Below are 26,881 nucleotides of genomic sequence, written 5' to 3' on the forward strand. Positions count from 1 at the left end.
CCCAAAATAAATCTTTCGTTCTTGTGATACTATAGCGTTTTTAAACATTTTTTTGTCCCCGTTTTAAATATTCTTTGTCATATCTATTAGTGTTGTATAAGTTAGGTTAAAGGTTACGTTTTAACTTTTTAATTTCTGTTTTTTTAGCAAAGATAAAAACTTATAAATATTACGAGAATTTGCGTGATTTGTGTACAATACTTCACAATTGCCAAAATTTATCGGAATCTTTATTTATTTAACGTTAACTGCAGCTGAACTGCTAAAAATGTCTGGAAAACTCTATCAAGGCGGTAGGTCCAAAAAAGTCCCTAAACAAGATTTGTTGGGCCGTTTAAATTATCGTTTTCGATACTAGTAAAGAATCCTCCCTTATGTTATCCATATAACTACTAACCCCTATAACCACACTTTCCACTAGCCTAATCTGTAACATACCGGAGGTCGGAGGATTCCTCACTAATGTTGATTTTTAGACTTTAACATTCCTGTTTTCCAATTATAGTTTGCAATTAAAAATGGCTGATTTAAATTTATCTAGTATTCCATTTTTAACAGGTAGTGGACAAATGCCAATGTATATGACGGACTCTATTCCACAAAGTAAATACGCAGACCTGTTGGCTGTAATTGAAGAATTGGGAAAAGACATTAAACCCACTTATGCCGGTAGTAGAAGCGCAAGTGACAGATTGAAACGAGGTGAATTATAAATTATGTTAATATACTACAGGGTGTTATGGGGTGAATTCCCATCTCTTACAATATCCGATCGCTAAACTTAACAACTAACCCCTAAACCCACTAGCCCCCATACTAATAACCCCCAACTACCAACCTCTAACACTTTCCACCAGCCTAATCTGTAACGTACTGAGGATTCTTTACTAGTGCAGAACTCCAAATTATGTTAATTTTGTTTATAGCCTACTTCTACTACATGATATTATGGCTCTCTTGTGAGTTTTTTATTAAATTGAATAGAAAAACAAAACAAGTGTTCTTAACTGAACAGTTAACTTAACCAATACCCAACACTAACATTGAATATAAATTCAAATAAACTTCTGTGGGCATTACCTATTCTCCTAAATATAAAGCAATTTAAAAAATTCTTTTTAGGAATACTTCACGCTCGAGCTTTAGTGAGGGAATGTTTAATTGAAACTGAACGAAGTGCAAGGTCATGATAGCAGCACCTGTGTTTAATTACTTATTCTGTGTTTTTCGCCCAATCCACTTCATGTATTGCTTGTACAGGGTGTTCAGAAAGTCACTGTGCACTGTTCTAATATTTACAACAGGGTTTTAATACAGCATCAATTTAGTCTATTCCAAGGGAGCAGCTGATTTAAGTGTTTAGAAACAAAATTACAAGGGTTCAAGTATTGATGCAAACGAGGGTCATTTTCAACATCATTTATAATTGTCATATTTACCTCCTGAATTCTATACTGAAACATGTCTGTTAATAAATATGTAAATGCACACTGACGTTCAGAACATCATGTATATTGGAGTAAAGAAACAGGTTTAGACACCATATAACAGAAGCAATTTACCTGTGTATAGTTGTACTCACTTCTTATTTTTTATGATTGTTTGGTAAATTGCAAAATGTTATTAAATGCAAATCAAAAACTAATATTTTTTTTATAAAAACAAAGTATATAAATTTTTTTTTTAAATGTTAAAAAAATAATATAAATTCGACTTTAAGTATCATTTCATTCTTTATTTGCTTCTTTATCTTCCAACTGTGGCTTCTTATGCTATACGGTATTTATGTACCGAGCAGTCACCGCTGTTGCTGCAGTTTAAGTGCTCACATTGTAAGAAATATGGAAACAATGCTGTTACCTTTGTTTGAAAATACACTTAAAAGAGGTTGCTCCAAACCCATGGTCACATAACAGAAAACAAATCAGTTATATCTTTATTCAGTGTAATGTGTTTGTGTGTTTCCTTTCAAATTTTTGTTGTTGTTATATAAATTAGGAGATATAACCCCTCAAGTTCAAACAGGGCTCTTGACTCAGTGTGTTGTTATCAAGTTTTCTAGCGGATGCGCCGCCGCGTTAACACAAATACAAAGTAATCGGCTTAATAGAACAACCTTTTATACACCCGTTGACAGTTGTTGATTTCCTAGTAAATACTTCATGTGTAAACACCAGTTTATGTATATATAACTTTTATGTGCGGTTTTTGTTGCCGATTGGACCGTAGGCCAACCGCGCACCGTTTAGGTATTAGGACATGTAAGTAAGTTTAGGTTGTAACCGTTCGCTGTTAAATGTTATTGTTTTATTTTAATAAAAAACTCTTGACAAATATTTTAAACACCCACAATAACAAACGTCGATCGTGACAGCACGAGCCTGCCACACCTTGTATTGTTACGAAGTTATACAACCTCTATTAGAAGTTGTTTGCATACAAATGTATGTAGCGATTTGTAAATCTGTTAGTCGTTATAAAATAACTTAGAAATGTCAAAAAGTAAGCAAAAGAAGAATAAAACGAAGGAAGACCCGAATTTGCCCGCCTACGAGAATCCACCGTCTTGGATCCCGCCACAAGAACGAAGAGACAACCCCCAATATAACAACAATTTAATAACTTTTCTCCCGAGAACAGTTTCAATAAAACGAACGGGAAATCAACCACTGGGGTTTAATATAAGAGGCGGGAAGAAGGACGAATATGGAGTTTATGTGTCTAAGGTATGTAGCAGCCGTAGTAATAGTATTATTAGCCCTATCGCACTAGTTGACATTAATAGGTTACTTTCATTTACATATAGGTGTGATAGTATTGTTGGCCAGTTCGCAGAGTATGGCAGTTTCTGACGAGATCTTCCCAGCCCTGTTAGGAAATCCTATTTAATTTGATACAGATTTGTTTCATTGTTTCATTAATAGGCGTGAGTGGGACAATTTATAACATTCATAACCAGAAGTTTGTAAACAAAATGGGTCGTACATCTGCCATACTCTGCACTCTGCAGACTGGCTCTTTGGTTCCTTTCATAAAAGCTACCAGTCCTACCACAACACAACATACTCTGGAATTGTTCAAAACGTGCAAGCATCTCTCTTACTCTGCAAACCTGCTGTTGGTCATGTGCCCATGTCTTAGAACAAAATGTATCAATCTAACTTGCATTCACAGGTGCTGAAGGGTTCAGATGCAGACAAACTTGGTTTAAAATCAGGGGATAAAATATTGAAAGTAAACAACACAAGTTTTGAAGACATTGGCCATGATGAGGTATGTAGTTTGTCCCTCAGTGGTCCCAAATAAGTTGTTAGTTAGAAAAAAGTCCACTCGTAAGCGGGCACGAGTTGTGTGAAACAGAACACCTGTGTCTGTGTTATAACCACTGATGTTGCCCCGCCATGCGAGGCTATTTAAGTTACATACGTGATAACTTGTAAGAAGGCACTAGTTGAGTGAAACAGAACACCCTTGGTATAACAACTGTTGTTGCCTCGTCATATGTGGATAAAGCAAATGCCATCCTTCATTCATACAATGTTTTCATTCTAACTCCTAACTCTACAGGCTGTTTCGCTTTTACAAAAGTCCGACGATCTTCAACTTGAAGTTCGGTATTTCCCATATGGTGAGTTTGTGTTGCATGTTGGGTTTCTATTCTATGTGGGTGAGGTCGTGCAGCGTGTTACACCATAGGTCCCAGGATTTAGGCCCGGAGTGGCCCATAACCCCAAAACCGAATAGGCCTATTACCTAGCTGGCTTTAAAACTACTGATAAGGTTATTTAGATTTTTGTGTAAGCTGTAGTATGTCACGGTAATAAGCCAAATCTCACCCAAATCCTAGAAGCTAGATCCTCAAGGAGCAAGAACCTCACCCATATAGAATAGAACATAAGTTGAAATGTACAGTAACTTTTACCAGCCACAAAATAAATGTAACTTTTACAAACCTGTTTTCAGGTTTTAATCTTCAACAAGAACGAATCGGTCTGGTATAGATCTAATATTTTGTTTAAAATGGTTTGCAGTGAGACATAGTTGATACGTACAAATATTGATGATAACTTATGCACTTACTAGTTCTGCTAACTCAATGTTAGAAATGCTTGCACTCGAAAAAATTAAATTAATATTTTATTTGAATCATTCCAACATTAAAGCAACAATGTTCTGTTACATTTAATACCAGGCAGAATGTAAACAATCTTTCAATGTCTTATCTGGTATAAAAAAACATGGTGTATTTCTGACGTTTCGTCGGTCACAGCAACGTCAGAAAGACACCTCGTTTTTTTATACCAGATCAGCCATTGAAAGAATATTTAGAGCAACAATCCTACAATATTAGTCTGTTTAAATTTTGTCCCCAACTCATAAACTGCAACTTGTGTTCAGTGTTCCAATTAACTTTGTGCCAAATGTGATGTTTAGTACATTTTTTACTTATATCTAATTGTATAGTATTTTGTTAAAACTGTTAAGGGGCAAACCAACAAAAACATCGAAATTTGTGAATGAATAAAAATGCCTAAATGTGATTTAAAAGTACCACTAAAGTTTCAAAATGTGTGCAAAACCTGCAAAATTTTTTTGAGCTTTTTGCGTTTTTTTAGAAGCTGTTTAAAATTTTAAAACTTTGATGGTACCTTTTAATCACATTTGAGCATATCTATTTATGCACAAATTTCCCTTTTTTTGGTATACCCTTTAAAAACTCATTAGATAATTATTGCTTAATTCCAAACTACACGAAACAAACTTGTTATATTAGATAGATTATCAATGACAATCTTATTATAATTTTTATTTACCTTTTATAAAAACATTCGTTATTTTGCTGCTGGTCACGACTTTAACAAGCTTCATATAACAGTTTATATTGTTTATCAGGTTTAACACCTAAGTATTCATATTACACTTTTTTATGCTTTTGTATGTTTTTTACAGTATATACTTTATTCCATTCTAATCCATACTAATAAAATAGTATTTGTGTTTTAATTTATACACTGTCTGTTCTTTGGTGCACGCAAAGAAAATTATTGCTTTCTGTTTAATTGATTAAATTAAGCAAAAAATTAAATCTATATTAGGAAAAATTTAAACTTTTTATAAACAACAACAGTAAAAAACAATAATTTTCTTTTCCTGCACCACTGGTTAGTCTTTCTATGATAATATTCTCAAGTTCTCAACATTGTTAACAGTTTTAACTGAGTAGTTTCCATTTTTTGCTGTATAGTACTGTGGGGTAAGATGGGACTCCTTTAGCGCTTAATATCCAAATATCCTGATCGTGTTTTAAACAATTAACAACGGTCTATAGGAGTCGTGAGAATACGTTTTTATAACTGTTGCATTTTATTTTGTGTTTCCACCAAATAGGGCGATAAAAGATAATGAAAACACGTCCCATCTTACCCCAACCTACTATAACTATCCTACACTGGTAAAGATAAAGTGAATTTCTTTCTGTACTTTACATTTACATGGTACCTCTGTTATAATGTCATTAAATCAATAGAAGTGGACATCTGTATTTAAGTTAATATTCTAACCAATGGTTGGCATTGTTTGAGTGCTCACATATATTAGGCTTCTAATGTTTTGGGAATAAGTTTATATCGGAAAATACCAAAACACTGGTTAAAAAAACAAAATCACTTTTTTTGTTCTTCTAATTTTTTTTTCTCAGTCTTTATTTTTCAACAGCAAATATCTCAGCGTCCGCACAAAAATTCTGAAATGCTTATTACGTAAAAAAATGTTTTCAACTGGTTTTCGGTGAAGTAGCCAAGTTGATTTTGTAACGGTCTATGAGAGGCGTGTCCTAGGTCGCCCCGACAGGTCACACGAGGGTTGTAGATTGACGAAAACGCGTACGTTGATTTGTTGTAAACGAATTTATTTTGTACGGGTACGCACGGTTTTCCAAAAAATATATACACGATTAAATAATACACAGGCACTTAAGTGATACATACACACTTAAATAGTACACACACACAGGGCGTACGGTTTACATAATATTACACAAAATAATACGATATATAAAAAACATAGCACCTACCGAACAATTTTAGGACAAGATAGCAGGCACACACAGGGCCGCTCAGGGGTAACTATTCAAACAAGATGGATGTTGGCAGATATAAATACAACAGTACACTTGGACTGCGAGGTGATCGGAAAAGAAAGATAAAAAATGATTACCAGCAGCCAAAACGTGGCGTAATTGTGACGTCACATAACACATAAAATACACACGCATGAGAAATTAAAATTAGGGGACATAAATAAGCTGCTACAAAGCAAGAGCGAATTATGAAGCAAATTAAGACGTTACATCCTCCCCCCAAATGTACAAGGGTAGTACGAAACGAAGTACATTTAAAATCAAAACCAGAAGGAACGAATAAATTGCGGAATAATAACGAACAGTATAAACAAATAGAGGTAAAACTACTACGTACGATGTAAACAAACAAATTTTCACCAGTATGACGTCACTGACGGAATGTAAACAATGCGTAAAAATATAAACAGAAACTTCCATTCATAAATTCAGAGCGTTAAAAAACAACACAACATATACTGAAACATAAACAATCAATAAAGCATAAAGAAGTATAACGCCAGAGGACAAATATATTAATAACAATCTGGCATAAAAAGGACAAAACGGGCTATATCGATAACACGAAACGAAATGCACGATAATTTATTGCTCGACTTTTGTATTATCTCGGCAGATTAGGCATAACTTATGGATTGGCCGTTTGATGGTATTCAGTTTTGTTTTTAACTCTACTTGGCGAACAACGCCATGCTTGTCAGGGTAAACACGTATGACTCTGGCCATATCCCACTTTCGACGGGGAACAGAATCATCGGGAATCAACACAATATCTCCAACATGTAGATTTGGTTGCCGATCCGGCCATTTTTGTCTTAATGCGATAGTGGGTAAGTATTCTCGTGACCATCTTCTCCAAAACTCATCTGTTAGAAATTGGATCTGTCGCCAGCGTCGACGACTATAACAATCTTTGGCGTCGAATAATCCGGGTGGCATGTTCGGTGACGGATGACACAACAGCAGATGATTGGGTGTCAGTGGTTCGTTGTCAGTGGGGTCAATTGTTATCGGATAAAGTGGCCTGGAATTCAGGATACTTTCTACTTCTACCATCAAAGTGTGCAGCATGTCGTCGGTAAGCGTTTGATACTTAGTCATCATTGTATTTAGGATCCTCCGAATGGACCTAATCAGTCGTTCCCATTATCCTCCCATATGCGAAGCAGCAGGACAATTAAACTTCCAATCAATTTCTTGTTGACGACAATAAGACTCCACTCCTCGCATATTCTGTAGTGATTCACGTAAAATTCGCTCGGCTCCAACGAAATTCGTTCCGTTGTCGCTGTAAATTTCCTTGGGTTTGCCTCGCCGTCCGATAAATCGCCTTAGTGCATTGATAAAGGCATCTGTAGATAAATCATGCACGATTTCAATATGGACGGCTCTCATTGATAAACATGTAAAAATACATCCGTATCGTTTCACTTCAGATCGTCCGCGTTTGCACAACCACGGACCAAAACAATCAACTCCAGTATAAGTGAACGCTGGTTCATTTGCCGTCAATCGGACAGCAGGTAAGTCGGCCATTTGCTGTTGTCCACGCGGCGCGTTTCTCTTACGGCAAAGCATACAATTGCGTAATATTCTTCGAACGGCGGCGCCGCCCCTTGCGATCCAGAATCTTTGGCGTAACGATGTCCATGTATGGGCAGGTCCAGAATGCCCAACCATTCTGTGATGTCGGTTGACGATCAACTCAGTAAGTTTATGATCATATGGTAAAATAACAGGGTGTTTGAGATCAAATGCGATCATAGCGTTCTCCAATCTCCCCCCGATGCGAAGAATTCCGCCTACCAGCATCGGGTTGAGTTTTGACATCCATCTTGACTGTCTCTTTAACTTACGACGGGAACAGCGATCAGATTGAACGTCGGCAGTTTCAGACGATATAAATTCAATTACAGAAGCAAATGCTTGTCTTTGTACGTATTTAATGACTTCGTTCTCAGCAGTATTCAGTTCAGCAGTATTGAGTTTACCAGTTGTTACCGAACCCTTCTGGCGCAAATATGACTTATAGCGCATCAGCCAAGCTACTGACACTTTAAGCCTTTCCAAACTTGAATATCGATCGATGAGTCGGTCAGTCGACTCCAATTGGGTGCACAGGTTAACTGCTATCGGTTTTCTATCAATAGGGTGAAATTCATTTGGTATAACGCGTTTGGCTTCCGGTGGCTTTGGCCAGAACTCTTCGGTCTGCCACAAGAACGTCGGTCCTTTTAGCCACCGCGATTTAATCAGGTTTTGCACGGACATACCACGAGAAGCAATATCGGCGGGATTAAGTTTAGAATTCACATGCTTCCACTGTGAAGGCACTGTCTGTCGGTGTATCTTCGCCAGCCTGTTGGCAACAAAGGTGTGGAAGCGTTTTCCCACGTTGCATATGCTCTGTCGAACAGCACACGAGTCCGTCCAAAATATAGATTCACAGTTAGGGAAATTCAACTGACTTCGTAGCCATTTGTCGGCCTTCACAGCGAGAACTGCCGCTGCAAGTTCCAATCTCGGAATACTTTCTGTCCTAGGGGGAGTGACCTTTGATTTGCCACACAGAAAGGCACAATGTGTGGTTCCTACGTCATCGATGGTACGGAGATACGATACAGTTCCGTATCCATTGGTTGATGCATCAGCGAAATGGTGCATCTGGTACGTATTTACTTCTCCAAGCTGGGGAGGTATAAAGCAACGGGGCAAAGTGAGTTTGTGTAGATCAGGTAATTGATTGAGCCAGTTATTCCACTCGTTAATATCGGCTTCCGGGAGTTCATCATCCCAATCGAGCTTTTTTCTCACAATTTCTTGTTGCAGAATTCTGGCAACCAAGGTTACAGGCGCTGCAAAGCCTAACGGATCATACAAAGTATTTACAGCGGATAAAATGTTACGACGAGTGAACTTCTTTCCTTCCATGGAGTTCGATACGTCAAATCCAAATTCGTCTTTGTTCACGCTCCAATGAACACCAAGTACCCTTTCCTTAACGGAACCTTGTAGGTGTACGTCTGTAATAGTTTTTGCTCGTTCAGCAGCCGGAATTTCGTCGAGAACTTCTTGATGACTAGACATCCATTTCGTAAGACGGAATCCTCCTAACTGCAGAAGGGCACGAAGTTGCTGCGCTAAAGCTATTGCATCTTTCACAGTGTCTGCAGATGTCAGACAGTCATCCACATAAAAATTATTTTTCACAATGTCAGCGACGCTGGCGCTGAATCGGTCGCCGAATTCTTCGGCTGTTCGGCGGAGACAGAATGCGGCAAGGCTCGGTGAAGAGGTGGCTCCAAAAATATGAACCAACATTCGGTGCTCCACGGCAGGTTTAGATAATTCGCCTCCAGGCCACCACAGGAACCTAAAAGCGTCGTAATCTGGTTCTTGGACACGAACTTGGTGGAACATTGATTCCACGTCAGCAACTAGTGCTACTTTTCCTTTTCGAAATCTTGTTAGAACGCCCACTATACTGTTTACTAGGTCTGGGCCTTGCAATATCGCATCATTAAGCGACACTCCTTTATATTGTGCGGCACAATCAAACACGATGCGCACTTTATCGGGTTTCCTTGGATGAAAAACTGGATGGTGTGGTAAGTACCACAAATGTTTACCACTTTCAACTTCAGGATTAGAAATCACTTCAGCGAAATTCTTGTCGATGTAGTCTTGGATCTGATTGACATATTTTTCCTTTAACGCTTCGTCACGGTACAAGCGATTCTTTAACGACGACAAACGTCGCTCGGCCACCTGGCGGCTTCCTGATGGGAGTGATAGTCCAGAACGCCATGGTAGCGGCAAATAGTAGTGTCCATTGCTGTGTTTCACAGTTTCTTGCATAAGTTGAAGAACGTGCCGGTCTTCAACGGAGGTGGGGAATGGAAGATCACGCGGGTCATCCGTAAAATCTTCTGTCCACGATCTTTGTATTCGCTCGTCCAACTGTTCGGAGCAGAGCAGGAAATTCACGTGTACGTTGTCTATGGCTGGGTATCGCAAAGAAGGACCAACAAGAGACCAGCCAAGAGGTGTCCTAGCAGCAAACGGGTGCTTAGTTTCTCCTGTCCGTACCTCGAGAACTCTATGTGCGTACGGAACGTCAGTACCGATCAGTAACAACACTTCTACCCCGCTCGAGTCGGGTAGATCCAAATCACGAAGATGAGGCAACAATTCAAGTTCCATGGCTGAGGGTTTCGGATTCGGGAATACGGGTATTCTGTCTATGGATAAGGCATTTTCGATTTGGATTTCCACGCTGCCATCGAGAGACGTGACCGTAAAGTCGACACTGAATCCGTCGTGCTTCACAGGTCTTCTTCCAACTGTGTTCATGGTAACTTGTCTCGACTTGCCGGACAAACCTAAGCGTTCGATTACTCTCTTGTCACAAAACGTTGTATCAGAACCTTGATCCAAGAAGGCGTGCGTAGCCAGTTCTTTCCCATTAGCATAAAGTTTGACAGGAATCACACAAAAGTAGGAACTCGAAGTTTTCTTGACAGAATTACAGTTCGCAGAAGTTACATTACTAGCAGTACGACTAGCCTCAGATATGTCTTTTCTATTAGTCGCCACTGGTGGTTTATTGTCATGTAGTAAACCGTGATGCATTCTGTTGCATCCCTCAACATTGCAGGCGCTTCTCTTGGAGCATGTCCTCGACGTATGGCGAGAACCAAAACAATTAAAACATCGGAACCTCTCCCTAAGAAAGTCTCGGCGTCGTTCTAACGTCCACTTACGAAAAACCTCACATTTCGATAAGTAGTGGTTTCCGGAACAGCAATAGCAGCTGGGGTACCCCTTGACTGGATAGCCCTGTGGTGCTTCAGCACCAAATTGAGTGACATTATTCGCACATGTCGCGAATCTGGCTTTCGGTCGGTTCATCTTTTTATTATCGTCGTTTTTTCTAAATACGCACAGTTGGCCATTTAACGTGTTGGCAACAGCGGCCTCTTCATTAACAAATTCTACGAGATCTGAAAAGGTGGCTTCACTTCCGAAGCGACTTTGTATACGGGCGACACGACGACGCCACAACTTCTGTGATTCGTAAGGCAGTTTATTTGCTAACGAAACGAGACGATCAACGGTGTTCAAATCACCTAAGTTGTTTATCGAACGAAGTATAAGCAGACATTTCTGCAAAATCTGAGCGTACCTACGGATCCCGGCAGCATCGTCCGGTTTCAGGTTGGGACCCTCAGTGAGCTCTTTCACAAATGCTCTTGCAACGACATGAGGCCTTCCACAGGTCTCATACAAAATCTTCCTCGCTTCAATGTAGCCTTCATGAGGATCCAAAACAGAACAATGGTGGATAAGACTCTTGGCTTTTCCCTTGCACTGTTGCATCAGCAGTGTCATTTTTAGCTTATCGTCAGTTACCTTGCTTTCGAGATTCGCTTCGAAGTTGCGAATAAACATCCAGTAGTCCATCGGGTCACCAGAAAACGTCAAATATTCGGGTCTCGGCATATGCATACCCTCGCCGACGGCTCTTACTATACTAGGAAAAACGTCTGCCGTATCGAATGAGGATGCACGTTTGACATCAGCCAACTTCACCAGGGGAGTATTATTATTGCGATAGTTCTGAGCTGTCTGTTCACAGTAAGTCTCTCGGGGACTAGGTTGCTGATCAGCTCGGGAGTGGTCACTTATCACCTCGGGAGTTGTATTCTTAACTAGGTGGTTCGCAGGTCCAGGACGTAGTACGGAAACAGGGCTTGGAGCTGGTGGTCGAGTACCAGCAGCAGGATCTGAGCAAGCGGACTCATCTTTTAGCTCAATCGGTTGTAGCGGTTCATTGAGTATTCGGGCCTTCGCATCCGCGATTCTGAATGCATACGTTGCATCTATTTTTCTTTCGCTTTGTTTGTTCTGCAGCTGTTTCGATTCTTCGCATTGTTTATTCTGCAGGTGTTTCAACTGTATTACGGCGTGAGCTTCATTTCGTTGCATTTCGAGGAATGCCAATTCTCTCTCTACAAGGGCTTGTCTTCGCTCCCTTGCACTGGCAGATGTACTTGTGGTCGAAAAACGAGTACGACTTGAGCGACTGGATGCAACGATGCTCCGTTCGGTCACATGCTGGTCTGTCCGTTCGGTCACATGCTGGTCTGTCCGTTCGGGCACGGACTTTGGTCTCACTTCTGACTGGAGTGGACACGGAAGTTCTAATATTCTGACTTCGAATTCCTTTTTTGACCGCAGTATTAACTGTAGTTCTTGTTCCGCGTTATCGCGTGCTTCTCCTTGGAGGGATTCAATCCACGGGTTGAAGAAATTGAAAAGTCTAGTATGGGCCTCTTCCAGCTCATCTCTAAGAAATTTTAAGGACGTATCGTCTCTGGCTAATATAGCCTTTTCGGCCATTATATACAGATTGTCAATTTTCGTTTTTATGGGCTGTAAGTCAGTCGGGCCCGCGGCGGGTTTCACTGAGGCAAGATTCTTAAGGTTGGTGGCCATTCTTTCAGGCGTCTCGACTGGGGAAGGTGTTTCTATAACTGGTGATTCCGCGGGGTGGCTTATGTTCGAACGCGTAGACATTATAACTGTCGGAAGGCTGCCGAAGGTTTACTTTAAAAAGGTACAAAGGGTTAATACCCAAAAAACGTACAACAAAAAAATACAAAAGGGAAACAGCGATAATTGTTCAATAACTCGGACTCGTCCGAGAAGCTTAGAATAGCTCGCAATGTTCAAACTGGAACTCGTCGAAAACTTGACTGTTCGAAAACTGAAATGTTCAAAAATGTTCGAAAACTTTCATGTAACGGTCTATGAGAGGCGTGTCCTAGGTCGCCCCGACAGGTCACACGAGGGTTGTAGATTGACGAAAACGCGTACGTTGATTTGTTGTAAACGAATTTATTTTGTACGGGTACGCACGGTTTTCCAAAAAATATATACACGATTAAATAATACACAGGCACTTAAGTGATACATACACACTTAAATAGTACACACACACAGGGCGTACGGTTTACATAATATTACACAAAATAATACGATATATAAAAAACATAGCACCTACCGAACAATTTTAGGACAAGATAGCAGGCACACACAGGGCCGCTCAGGGGTAACTATTCAAACAAGATGGATGTTGGCAGATATAAATACAACAGTACACTTGGACTGCGAGGTGATCGGAAAAGAAAGATAAAAAATGATTACCAGCAGCCAAAACGTGGCGTAATTGTGACGTCACATAACACATAAAATACACACGCATGAGAAATTAAAATTAGGGGACATAAATAAGCTGCTACAAAGCAAGAGCGAATTATGAAGCAAATTAAGACGTTACAGATTTGACTTTTAGTCGTTAACATTATAAATATCTCTAACACGACACACGAAACAAGATATAAAAATGACCAACAACAAAATACCGAGCAATATATATGTTAACATAATTACAGTGAATGCGAGATAGTATGTGATATGGCTGCACTCGATTGTAACTTCGGTTGTGGCATTACTACTGTTCGTAATTGTCTTGTTTGCTCCAACTACGTCACTCAGTTGCGTCACAGGTGCGAATATTCGTAACACCCAGGCGTTTCCTGTAATGGCAGAGGTATTATAGTGGTGTGGAGGGAAACGGGACACCTTTAGCACATATTATCCAAATATCCTGATCGTGTTTTAAACAATTAACAACGGTCTATGGGAGTCGTGAGCATCCGGTTTTATAATCCCTTGAATGTTCTTTGTTTACTACCAAATGAGACGATAAAATAGAATGAAAAGGCATCCTATCTCCCCCCACCCTACTATACAACTTTACGAGCTACCACGTATTCTCCTAATGGATAATATTTTCCAACCCAAATTCCAACTTACCAATTACGAACCAGATAACATGAAATATAGTGATCAAAATTGAACAAATTGTTTGCGAATTCGACCGTTTCTCGTCTTCTTCCCTCGTACTGTTAACCTGGCAGCAGTTACAAGCGCAGGTGGTGGTCGCTAGAACCATAAACCCCCCCACCACCAACCATACTGGTATGTTGGGCTCAATACTGCAGTGTCGTAGGTTCAGAATCCCTGCGAAAACACCGCAACGACAATGTGGGGCACGGCATACTACATATAGTAAGATGGGGGAAGATGGGACACCTTTAACACAATATCCAAGTATCCTGACCTTGTTTTAAATATTCAACAACGGTCTATGGAAGTCTTGAGGATACGGTTTTATAATTCATTGACTGTTCTTTGTTTACTATCAAATGCGACGAGAAAATAGAATCAAAAGGTGTCCCATCTTCCCCCACCCTACTATATCTCTAGTTAGCCGTGTGTGGGGTCGACCAAAAAAACTATACGTGCAGGGGTGATGGCGCAGTTGGTTACCTCGCACGCCTCCAACCCAGCGGTTATGGATTCAAGGCTCGTCGCTGCTACCATTGTGGGCTTAAGTGACACTTATTATCGGCAATTGCTTTAACCCAGTGGTCACTAATGGGTTGTTTAAAAGCCGTACATAAAAAAAACATGAAACCAAAAAAATAATCACCAAACCCGCAGGTTTTTATACTCGTAAACGACCACGAGGTGTATGAAACAGAACACCCATGTTATAGGTATTTGTGGTTTTTCAGCCACGCGAGGGTGAATGAGTTATATCATCCATTTAACATTTAATAAGCTGGCATGAATATTTTATACGACAACTTTAATATTTCATGAAAGAAACCTCAGTTTTTGGCAAAACAACAACGTATTTGAACACTTACCGACTACTATCATTGTAAGAGGGACTACCAACCACGCAGTGACCATCGGTACGATGATAACTGTGAATATAATGACTGTAATCAATTCTATATAGTATGGTGGGGAAGATGGGACACATTTAGTACGTAATATCCAGATATCCTGATCGTGTTTTAAACAATTAACAGCGGTTTATAGGAGTCGTGAGGATACGGTTTTATAATTCTTTAAATGTTCTTTACTACCATGGGACGAGGAAGTAGAAGGACAAGGTGTCCCATCTTCCCCCACCCTACTATATTTCATAGAATCTGTGTATATATATTAAGTTTAATAAGTTCTATATAGTAGGGTGGGGGAGGATGGGACACCTTTTTTTCTATATTCTCATCCCATTAAGTATAGTAAACAAAAAACATTCAAAGAAATTTAAAACCGTGTCCTCACGACTTCAACAGACCGTTGTTAATTGTTTAAAACACGATCAGGATATTTGGATATTATTTCCTAAAGGTGTTTATGTAGATAGAACCACAAATACAAATAGCAAAACAACTCAGATCTTTCACATCGTTTATAAAGTAATCGTTTACTTACATGTACTACATATTGCACGGTTGACCCAACGAATCCAATTAGCAATAAAAGACATAATGAACACTAGCGACAATTCTATTCTATATACTAAGTATAACTAGTTTAAATAAAACATTAAATATTTCTTTTTTTGCATGAATTCTAAATAAACTGAATCTGCCGGTAATAATTTAGAAAAAAAATTAGAAAAAAAAACTGATTAAAATTGTGTAGCTATTCACACGAATTTGCTCAGCAGACAATATGGCAAGCAACAAACTAAGGCAGTTCTGATGTTTACACTGTGAGAATAACTTAATCTCCTCAGCTGCCTACGTCATAAACCACAGAGAATCAGAGCACGTTTTGCCGCATGAAGTGTTTCTGCATTGCGAAGGAAATTATTCATATCTTGCATTTGATGTTTGTTTCTGGGGACAGAAAAGTTTTGCTGGACGAAAAATATACTTTTGTTAATAAATATTGTTCTTTAAAAATTTGCTGTGATCAGGGTCAATAAGACTCGTTTAACATTTTTAACTTTTTGTCAAATTTATGTTCTCATGCTACATTATTTTCCAAAGTGCGAGGAAAGCACATACCGATCCTCAGTGTATCATACGTTTGTAGCAAAATTGATTCTATACCCCAACGCATGATACCGGTATCATAAGTTAGTATCAAAACTCGAAAAAATCCGATTTTTTAAAGAAGTCAAAAAATTTGGATTCTACCCCAACGCATGATACCGGTATCATATGTTAGTATCAAAACTCGAAAAAATCCGATTTTTTAAAGAAGTCAAAAAATTTGGATTCTACCCCAACGCATGATACCGGTATCATATGTTTGTACCAAAACTCGAAAAAATCCGATTTTTTAAAAAAAGTCAAAAAATTTGGATTCTACCCCAACGCATGATACCGGTATCATATGTTTGTACCAAAACTCGAAAAAATCCGATTTTTTAAAGAAGTCAAAAAATTTGGATTCTACCCCAACGCATGATACCGGTATCATATGTTTGTACCAAAACTCGAAAAAATCCGATTTTTTAAAAAAAGTCAAAAAATTTGGATTCTACCCCAACGCATGATACCGGTATCATATGTTAGTATCAAAACTCGAAAAAGTCCGATTTTTTTTAAAAGTCAAAAAAGTGTGATTCTACCCAAATACATGATACCGGTATCATGCGTTTGTACCAAAACATAAAAAAAAAAATCGATTTTTTAAAAAAGTCAAAAAATTTGGATTCTACCCCAATGCATGATACCGGTATCATGTGTTTGTAACATAACTCGAAAAAATCCGATTTTTTAAAAATGTCAAAAAAGTGGGATTCTAACCCAACGCATGATACTGGTATCATGTGTTTGTATTAAAACTCGAAAAAATCCTGTTATTGAAAAAGTAAAAAAATGGGATTCTACCCACACGCATGATACAGGTATCATGTGTTTGTACCAAAACTCGAAAAAATCCGATTTTTTAAAAAAGTAAAAAAAGTGGGATTCTACCCCAACGCATGATACCGGTATCATGTGTTTGTAACAAAACCCGAAAAAATCCGATTTTTTAAAAAAGTAAAAAAAGTGGGATTCAACCCCAACGCATGATACCGGTATCATGTGTTTGTGTCAAAACTCGAAAAAATCCGATTTTATAAAAAAAGTCAAAAAAGTGGGATTCTAACCCAACGCATGATATCGGTATCATGTGTTTGTACCAAAACTCGAAAAAATCCGATTTTTTAAAAAAGTAAAAAAAGTGAGATTCTACCCCAACGCATGATACCGGTATCATGTGTTGGGGTAGAATTCCACTTTTTTACTTTTTTAAAAAATCGGATTTTTTCGAGTTTTAATACAAACACATGATACCCGGATCATGCGTTGGGGTAGAATCCCACTTTTTTTACTTTTTTAAAAAATCGGATATTTTCGGGTTTTGGTACAAACATATGATAACGGTATCATGCGTTGGGGTAGAATCCCACTTTTTTGACTTTTTTAAAAAATCGGATTTTTTCGGGTTTTGTTACAAACACATGATACCGGTATCATGCGTTGGGGTAGAATCCCACTTTTTTTACTTTTTTTAAAAAATCAGATTTTTCGAGTTTTGATACAAACACATGATACCGGTATCATGCGTTGGGGTAGAATCCCACTTTTTTGACTTTTTTAAAAAATCGGATTTTTTCGAGTTTTGGTAGAAACATATGATAACGGTATCATGCGTTGGGGTAGAATCCCACTTTTTTGACTTTTTTAAAAAATCGGATTTTTTCGAGTTTTAATACAAACACATGATACCGGTATCATGCGTTGGGGTAGAATCCCACTTTTTTGACTTTTTTAAAAAATCGGATTTTTTCGAGTTTTGGTACTAACACAACAAACCGGTATCATGCGTTGGGGTAGAATCTCACTTTTTTGACTTTTTTAAAAAATCGGATTTTTTCGGGTTTTGTTACAAACACAACAAACCGGTATCATGCGTTGGGGTAGAATCCCACTTTTTTGACTTTTTTAAAAAATCGGATTTTTTCGGGTTTTGTTACAAACACATGATACCGGTATCCATGCGTTGGGGTAGAATCCCACTTTTTTGACATTTTTAAAAAATCGGATTTTTTCGAGTTTTAATACAAACACATGATACCGGTATCATGCGTTGGGGTAGAATCCCATTTTTTTGACTTTTTCAAAAAATTGGATTTCTTCGAGTTTTAATACAAACACATGATACCCCAGTATCCATGCGTTGGGGTAGAATCCCACTTTTTTGACATTTTTAAAAAATCGGATTTTTTCGAGTTTTAATACAAACACATGATACCGGTATCATGCGTTGGGGTAGAATCCCACTTTTTAGACTTTTTTTAAAAATTGGATTTTTTCGAGTTTTTGACACAAACACATGATACCGGGTATCATGCGTTGGGGTAGAATCCCACTTTTTTTACTTTTTCAAAAAATCGGATATTTTCGAGTTTTGGTACAAACATACGATAACGGTATCATGCGTTGGGGTAGAATCCCACTTTTTTGACATTTTTTAAAAATAGGATTTTTTCGAGTTTTGATACAAACACATGATACCGGTATCATGCGTTGGGGTAGAATCCCACTTTTTTTACTTTTTCAAAAAATCGGATTTTTCGAGTTTTGGTACAAACACATGATACCAGTATCATGCGTTGGGGTAGAATCTCACTTTTTTGACATTTTTTAAAAATAGGATTTTTTCGAGTTTTGATACAAACACATGATACCGGTATCATGCGTTGGGGTAGAATCCCACTTTTTTACTTTTTCAAAAAATCGGATTTTTCGAGTTTTGGTACAAACACATGATACCAGTATCATGCGTTGGGGTAGAATCTCACTTTTTTGACATTTTTTAAAAATAGGATTTTTTCGAGTTTTGATACAAACACATGATACCGGTATCATTTTTTGAATTTTTTAAAAAATCAGATTTTTCGAGTTTTGGTAGAAACATATGATAACGGTATCATGCGTTGGGGTAGAATCCCACTTTTTTGACTTTTTTAAAAAATCTGATTTTTTCGGGTTTTGTTACAAACACATGATACCGGTATCATGCGTTGGGGTAGAATCCCACTTTTTTGACTTTTTTAAAAAATCGGATTTTTTCGAGTATTGCTACAAACACATGATACCGGTATCATGCGTTGGGGTAGAATCCCACTTTTTTGACTTTTTTAAAAAATCTGATTTTTTCGGGTTTTGTTACAAACACATGATACCGGTATCATGCGTTGGGGTAGAATCCCACTTTTTTGACTTTTTTAAAAAATCGGATTTTTTCGAGTATTGCTACAAACACATGATACCGGTATCATGCGTTGGGGTAGAATTCCACTTTTTTACTTTTTTAAAAAATCGGATTTTTTCGAGTATTGCTACAAACACATGATACCGGTATCCATGCGTTGGGGTAGAATTCCACTTTTTTACTTTTTTAAAAAATCGGATTTTTTCGAGTTTTAATACAAACACATGATACCCGGATCATGCGTTGGGGTAGAATCCCACTTTTTTTACTTTTTTAAAAAATCGGATTTTTTCGGGTTTTGTTACAAACACATGATACCGGTATCATGCGTTGGGGTAGAATCCCACTTTTTTTACTTTTTTTAAAAAATCGGATTTTTTCGAGTTTTGATACAAACACATGATACCGGTATCATGCGTTGGGGTAGAATCCCACTTTTTTGACTTTTTTAAAAAATCGGATTTTTTCGAGTTTTGGTACTAACATATGATAACGGTATCATGCGTTGGGGTAGAATCTCACTTTTTTGACTTTTTTAAAAAATCGGATTTTTTCGGGTTTTGTTACAAACACAACAAACCGGTATCATGCGTTGGGGTAGAATCCCACTTTTTTGACTTTTTTAAAAAATCGGATTTTTTCGGGTTTTGTTACAAACACATGATACCGGTATCCATGCGTTGGGGTAGAATCCCACTTTTTTGACATTTTTAAAAAATCGGATTTTTTCGAGTTTTAATACAAACACATGATACCAGTATCATGCGTTGGAGTAGAATCCCATTTTTTTGACTTTTTCAAAAAATTGGATTTCTTCGAGTTTTAATACAAACACATGATACCCCAGTATCCATGCGTTGGGGTAGAATCCCACTTTTTTGACATTTTTAAAAAATCGGATTTTTTCGAGTTTTAATACAAACACATGATACCAGTATCATGCGTTGGAGTAGAATCCCATTTTTTTGACTTTTTCAAAAAATTGGATTTCTTCGAGTTTTAATACAAACACATGATACCCCAGTATCCATGCGTTGGGGTAGAATCCCACTTTTTTGACATTTTTAAAAAATCGGATTTTTTCGAGTTTTGGTACAAACATATGATAACGGTATCATGCGTTGGGGTAGAATCTTACTTTTTTGACTTTTTCAAAGAATCGGATTTTTTCGGGTTTTGTTACAAACACATCAAACCGGTATCATGCGTTAGGGTAGAATCCCACTTTTTGACTTTTTTAAAAAATCAATTTTTTTTAAAAAGTTTTGGTACAAACGCTTTATACCGGTATCATGCGTTGGGGTAGAATCCCACTTTTTTGACTTTTTTAAAAAATCGGATTTTTTCGAGTTTTGGTACAAACATATGATAACGGTATCATGCGTTGGGGTAGAATCTTACTTTTTTGACTTTTTCAAAGAATCGGATTTTTTCGGGTTTTGTTACAAACACATCAAACCGGTATCATGCGTTGGGGTAGAATCCCACTTTTTTGACATTTTTAAAAAAACGGATTTTTTCGAGTTTTAATACAAACACATGATACCAGTATCATGCGTTGGAGTAGAATCCCATTTTTTTGACTTTTTCAAAAAATTGGATTTCTTTGAGTTTTGGTACAAACACATGATACCGGGTATCATGCGTTGGGGTAAAATCCCACTTGTTTGACATTTTTAAAAAATCGGATTTTTTCGAGTTTTGAAACAAATACATGATACCGGTATCATGCGTTGGGGTAAAATCCCACTTGTTTGACATTTTTAAAAAATCGGATTTTTTCGAGTTTTGAAACAAATACATGATACCGGTATCATGCGTTGGTGTATAGAATCCCACTTTTTAGACTTTTTTTAAAAATGGGATTTTTTCGAGTTTTTGACACAAACACATGATACCGGGTATCATGCGTTGGGGTAAAATCCCACTTGTTTGACATTTTTAAAAAATCGGATTTTTTCGAGTTTTGAAACAAATACATGATACCGGTATCATGCGTTGGGGTAAAATCCCACTTGTTTGACATTTTTAAAAAATCGTATTTTTTCGAGTTTTGATACAAACACATGATACCGGTATGATGCGTTGGGGTAGAATCTCACTTGTTTGACATTTTTAAAAAATCGGATTTTTTCGAGTTTTGAAACAAATACATGATACCGCTATCATGCGTTGGGGTAGAATCCAAATTTTTTGACTTTTTTAAACAATCGGAATTTTTCGAGTTTTGGTACAAATACATGGTTACGGTATCATGCGTTTTTTATAAAAGTCAAAAAAGTGGGATTCTACCCCAACGCATGATACCGGTATCGTGTGTTTGTACCAAAACTTGGAAAAATCATATTTAAAAAAAAAGTCAAAAAAGTGAGATTCTACCCCAACGCATGATACCGGTTTGATGTGTTTGTAACAAAACCCGAAAAAATCCGATTCTTTGAAAAAGTAAAAAAAAGTGAGATTCTACCCCAACGCATGATACCGGTATCCATCGCCGGTGACCATTAGTTACCTAAATTAGTTACTAATTAACTTAGCTAGCAATTGTTTCTGTCTACTTTATAGGGTAGTGTGGGGGAAGATGGGACACCTTTCAACTACTACTAAATGAGACGAGAAAATAAAGAACATTTAATGAATTATAAAACTATATCCTCACGACTATCACAGACCGTGGTTAATTGGTTAAAACACGATCAGGATATTTGGATATGAGGTGCTAAAAGTGTCCCATCTTCCCCTAGCCTACTATACATATAATATACGTAAACTGAATAATAAATAAAACATTTATACTACACTAACTGCTAAAATTCTGAGAAAACACTATCTAATTCGATAATTCGTCGAATAACTCATCAAAACTGTCTACAATTCGTACAAAACCATCCACCTCCAGTTTCGAGACGCTAGCCGACGGTGTCTTATAGGCCTGTTGCCATCGTCGCTTCCATAAACATTATACATAAACACACACAAGTGCATAATGTTCATGCAAATACACACGTGGCTAATATTAATATTAATTCCTGGAATTTTTAGTCATTTTTTCAGCTTCAAAACAGGGTGGGCAAACTTGAAGAATCCGCTGAAAGTATTTGTTCAATCTATTAAAACCAGGTAGTCTTCGTTTCTTGACGACAAAAATGAAATATAACCCCAATCCAAGAATTAGGTATAAAAGGCCAAATAATAAATAAATATTCGGATTAAGAACGATGGGCAGAATAACACATGCAGTTGAGAAGATACACACCACACATGGGACCAAGATTGGAACCTGTGAAGGAAAAATAGGTTTAATTCATTTGTTTCTGCCAAAATTAAATAGAGTAGAGTGGGGTAAGGTGGTTTCGTTCAATTTTCTGGCTGAATTTTGTAGTAAACAAAGAATATTCAAAGAATTATAAAACCGTATCCCCACGACTCCTACAGACCGTTGTTAATTGTTTAAAACACGGCCAAGATATTTAAATATTATGTGCTAGAGGTGTCCTATCTTACCCCACAATAATATTATATAATATACCAAAAGTATTGAAACTACTTAATCAAATCTGTGAAAACTGATTAAAATTAAAACCGACCGCAATTTGGATCAAATCTGATTCTATTTGAATAAGGGACAATTCCATTAAGGCGAAGTATGTTTTTATTATGCAATTGGTTTGACTTGATTTTTGTCAGTTACATTTTCGTAGCACCAGATCCTTACTCCCCTAACATGTGTTACTTATTTATTTGGTTCGCCTAAAATCAGGTACACACAGTATAGCAACAATTGCGTCCAGCCAGTGAGACGAAATCAATAGAATACCAGTCGTTCAATCTGGTTACCCAACCAGCCAATACGTGGTGTTACGTGGCTAATATCACGTGATCGCGTGCCAAGAATGCAGCAATACACGCCGTACTCAATTAGGCGTGGGCATTCACCCACCGGTCAACAATAATTATTAGGATTGTTACAAATGTAACGTACCTTATACGGTCTATCAGCTTCCGAGTGTTTCCATCTAAGAACCAACACCGAGCAAGCAGATAATCCATAAGTCATCCAACCCCATGATACATAAGCCATCATTATGCCTTCAAGGTTTCCTACTGCTACCAATATGAGTGTAACAGTTGCTTGGTATAAGATTGCTGGGGTCAGAGTTCGGTACTTCATGTGAATCATGGAGAACAACTAAGAAAAACAAGGTACTTTTTAGCGGGTCACCTAGTTCACAAAAACTTATTCCCTGATTAGGTCTTGTCGAAAGGCAAAGACAGAAACAAGGTAAATAATCATTTAGTGACTTATTTGGTATAAAAATGGGTATAGAACTGTGGGGAAAGATGGGACACCTTTAGCACATAATATCCAAACATCCTGATCGTGTTTTAAACAATTAATAAAGGTCTATGGGAGTCGTGCGTGCAGCGTTTTATAACTCTTTGAAATATCTTTAATTTCTACCAAATGGGACGAGGAAATACAAAAAAAAGGTTTCCCATCGTTTCCCACCCTACTATATAGTGTATTTATGAAGTTTCGTCCGCCATCCGGAACGTCTTCATCAGGAAATCATTTTTATACCAATTGAGCCGCTAAAAGAGTTATTGGCAGCAATATGCCTGGTAGCAAAACAAAAGAATTAAAAGATTAGAAAATATTAACGGATGGATTACCAAAGTGCGGAAGAATTTAAAATGTGTTTGTAATCTAATGTACTTTTGCTTTTGACAATTTAAAACGTTTCCAATTTCGTTCCGAAAAACATCGTTAGTGACTTTATATGCAGTAGGATGGGGGGAGATGGGACGCATTTTAACTCCATTTTCTCGTCCCATATAGTAGTAAACAAAGAACATTCAAAGAAATATGAAACTATGTCCCCATGAGTCTCATAGACCGTTGTTAGTTGTTTGAAACACGATCAGGATATCTGGATATTATGTGCTAAAGGTGTCCCATCTTCCCCCAGCCTACTATATATAGGTAACGGTCTAAATCCCAGCTCCCATGGCTCCGATGGCGTAATAGTAATATCGAACAATTATGCTCGGACACTAACCTTCGGTAAATGCCCCATTCTTGCAGCTGCAAACAAAACTCTAGCGTTTGCAAAGTAAGATCCATTCAACGAGCCCAATATAGAGATGCAAACAACAGAAGGTATGAACCATTCACACGACCCGAAAACTTTCTCGCCAAAAGTTGCGGCGACGGCAAGAGAAGAAGTTATTTCTTCCACCGTGAGAACTGGGGTAAAAAACATTGGGTTAACTTTTTAAAATAAAATAAGTCAAAAAATAGGAAAATATGTTTACTCAATTTTTTTTACAAAGGAAACCTAATGTAATCAAAACACTTTTAAATAAAAAATAGAATAGTCAAAAAATATTTATAAAGAAAAACAAATTGTTTCAAACAATTGTATATACAAAAAACGAAAATATTTTACATAAAAAATGTCAACATTTTTTTACCTGAAAAGTAAGCAACATTTACTAAACAATATCCACATGTTATAAGAGGCATTGCAATGTATATGGAACGAGTTAAAGTCTTTATCGGATCTTTTATCTCTTCTACTACAGCATTTAGTGACTGCCATCCAGTGTATGCGTATGTACAATAGTACACTGCCGAAAAAATGCCAAGAAAACTGACGTTTTGCATCTGCTCCGTGTTGAACGCGTTGGAGAAGTTTTCCATTGAAGGGGAATTCCCTTGGGCGAGATGTTTCAGGCCAAATATAGCTAAGATAGCAAGAATTGAAAACTTCATAGCGCTCATTGCAACTTCCAGAATCAGGGATTGCCGCACGCTACGCATTTGTATTGCTACAAGCAACAGAAACACAAGAACTGGTATAATTTTAACGGCAGGGCTATGGTTCTCCAAACAGATACCAAAACTCCGCAGAAGTGAAGCAAAATATTCCCCAAACACGAGAATCTTAGCAGCGTTGCTAGCGCACCTAGCGGCAGTAGCGGCGACCCATTGATAACCAAATGCCACAGTTGGTCCGTAAGCCGCATTGAAATAAGCGAAGTCGAGCCCACTCTCCTTTATAAGACCACCTAGTTCGCAATAACACAAAGCAGACATCGTGCACAGGATACCGGTGGTAAACCAAACCAGCAACGCGAGGCCAATGCTACCGTTAGTTGCTACAAGTGTCTTGCTTGGAGAAAAGTAAATTCCAAACCCTACACAGATTCCTATTATAAGCGACACCCCACGCAGTAACCCCACTTCTTTCTTCAATACAAAACCATCTTCGCTTTTTGAAACCATTTCCCAGTTTTTAAACACAATTAACCGTTTAGTAGCAACTGTTAATTATAATCCTGTGGGGTAAGACGGGACACATTTAACACATAATTTCCAAACATCCTGATCGTGTTTTGAACAATTAACAACTTTCTATGGGAATCGTGAGGGTACGGTTTTATAATTCTTTAAATGTTTTTTGTTTACCACCAAATGGGACGAGAAAATAGAATGAAAAGTGGTTCATTCCACCACCCACCAAACAAAGAACATTCGAAGAATTAAAAAAAAACGTATTCTCGCGACTCCCATAGAAAGTTGTTAATTTTTAAAACACGATCAGGATGTTTGGATAATGTGTGCTAAAGGTATCCCGTCTTACCCCACAACACCATACAAATAGGCCATGTTAAATACAATGTAAAACTTTGTTAATAAATAACAAACATTATTTTAAAACCTTATAGGGTCAAAAAGATCAAAACTATATTAACAGGACATGACTTATTACGCAAATTGTTCAGCAGTAACGCGCTAACTTTATAATGTTAATAAAGTATGCTAATCTGACCCTGATCTGGTGCTCATAGAGTTGAACAATTCTTGTGTAAAGAAATACATAAGGATCTGGTGCTACGAAAACCTAACAGAAACCAAGTCCAACCAATTCCAAAATGCAATTTGTTGGACTCTTTTTTATCTGTTACGTTTTTGTAGCACAAGATTTTCGCTTTGTAATTCTTTATTTAAAACAATAAACGCTGACACACATAAGCCTAATAGCTTAATCAAGACATAATCTAACCATTAAAAGGTTATATTTGCGGTTTAAATCCCAGGACCCAAGATGCTTATATAGTATCAGGACCTCATCCATATATAGAACATGCGGTTTCAGTACGCCAGGGATCGGGTGTTTGGACCAGAGTTGGTGCATTTAATAAACGCAGCAGTCATACAATATCTGCATATAGGTATAAATGCATCATTCTGGGGTATTAGGCCAACTTTGGTCCAAATTCTAGGTCGCGTTGCATGCCTCGCTGAAGAACCTTACGCATATAGATTAGGATGTGCGAAAACAATGACTGAATGTAACTTATTTATCCTCAAATGGCGTGGCAACAACAGTCGTTAAAACACTGGTATTCTGTAACCGTGGCCGCGTTTTCAGCGTAGACATTTCTTTGTTTGTTCTTTTAAACGTTTTTTTACACGACAGCGAAGCTCGCTTCAGTATAAAAGAATAAACAAATAAATATCGACACCCAGGCTTAAGTTATTCTTTGTTTATTCTTTTTAGGAGCAAATTTGCATACAATAGATTTATAAAT

General features: G+C 37.7%; 5 protein-coding genes across 5 annotated transcripts; 2 read left to right on the forward strand and 3 right to left on the reverse strand.

Annotated features, from left to right (window-relative positions):
- The first annotated feature begins 113 nt into the window (after positions 1-113).
- LOC149740871 (cyclin-dependent kinase 2-associated protein 1-like) lies at positions 114-2,034 on the forward strand. Its single transcript, XM_089873076.1, has 3 exons — positions 114-293; positions 559-702; positions 1,123-2,034. The coding sequence occupies exons 1-3, from the start codon at positions 269-271 to the stop codon at positions 1,188-1,190; spliced, it is 237 nt and encodes a 78-aa protein (XP_089729202.1). The 5' UTR covers positions 114-268; the 3' UTR covers positions 1,191-2,034.
- A 255-nt stretch (positions 2,035-2,289) lies between these two features.
- On the forward strand, positions 2,290-5,534 carry LOC149740872 (PDZ domain-containing protein 11-like). The gene is made up of 4 exons (XM_089873075.1): positions 2,290-2,726; positions 3,175-3,273; positions 3,568-3,628; positions 3,964-5,534. Exons 1-4 carry the CDS (start codon positions 2,493-2,495, stop codon positions 3,999-4,001), a joined length of 432 nt encoding a protein of 143 aa, XP_089729201.1. The 5' UTR covers positions 2,290-2,492; the 3' UTR covers positions 4,002-5,534.
- A 353-nt stretch (positions 5,535-5,887) lies between these two features.
- Positions 5,888-12,637, reverse strand: LOC149740873 (uncharacterized). The gene has a single exon (XM_089872132.1). It carries the CDS (start codon positions 12,635-12,637, stop codon positions 7,286-7,288), a length of 5,352 nt encoding a protein of 1,783 aa, XP_089728258.1. The 3' UTR covers positions 5,888-7,285.
- A 382-nt stretch (positions 12,638-13,019) lies between these two features.
- LOC149740874 (transmembrane protein 272-like) lies at positions 13,020-15,725 on the reverse strand. The gene is made up of 4 exons (XM_089873073.1): positions 15,497-15,725; positions 14,920-14,979; positions 14,021-14,227; positions 13,020-13,740 (listed from the first exon to the last, which is right to left on the reverse strand). Exons 1-4 carry the CDS (start codon positions 15,549-15,551, stop codon positions 13,493-13,495), a joined length of 570 nt encoding a protein of 189 aa, XP_089729199.1. The 5' UTR covers positions 15,552-15,725; the 3' UTR covers positions 13,020-13,492.
- A 6,421-nt stretch (positions 15,726-22,146) lies between these two features.
- On the reverse strand, positions 22,147-25,641 carry LOC149740875 (b(0,+)-type amino acid transporter 1-like). Its single transcript, XM_089872067.1, has 4 exons — positions 24,758-25,641; positions 24,343-24,530; positions 23,265-23,471; positions 22,147-22,562 (listed from the first exon to the last, which is right to left on the reverse strand). The coding sequence occupies exons 1-4, from the start codon at positions 25,569-25,571 to the stop codon at positions 22,305-22,307; spliced, it is 1,467 nt and encodes a 488-aa protein (XP_089728193.1). The 5' UTR covers positions 25,572-25,641; the 3' UTR covers positions 22,147-22,304.
- Positions 25,642-26,881: the final 1,240 nt, after the last annotated feature.

This window comes from Ciona robusta, chromosome 2 (genome assembly GCF_009617815.1).
Source record: "Ciona robusta chromosome 2, ASM961781v2".
Taxonomy (NCBI): Eukaryota; Metazoa; Chordata; class Ascidiacea; order Phlebobranchia; family Cionidae; genus Ciona; species Ciona robusta.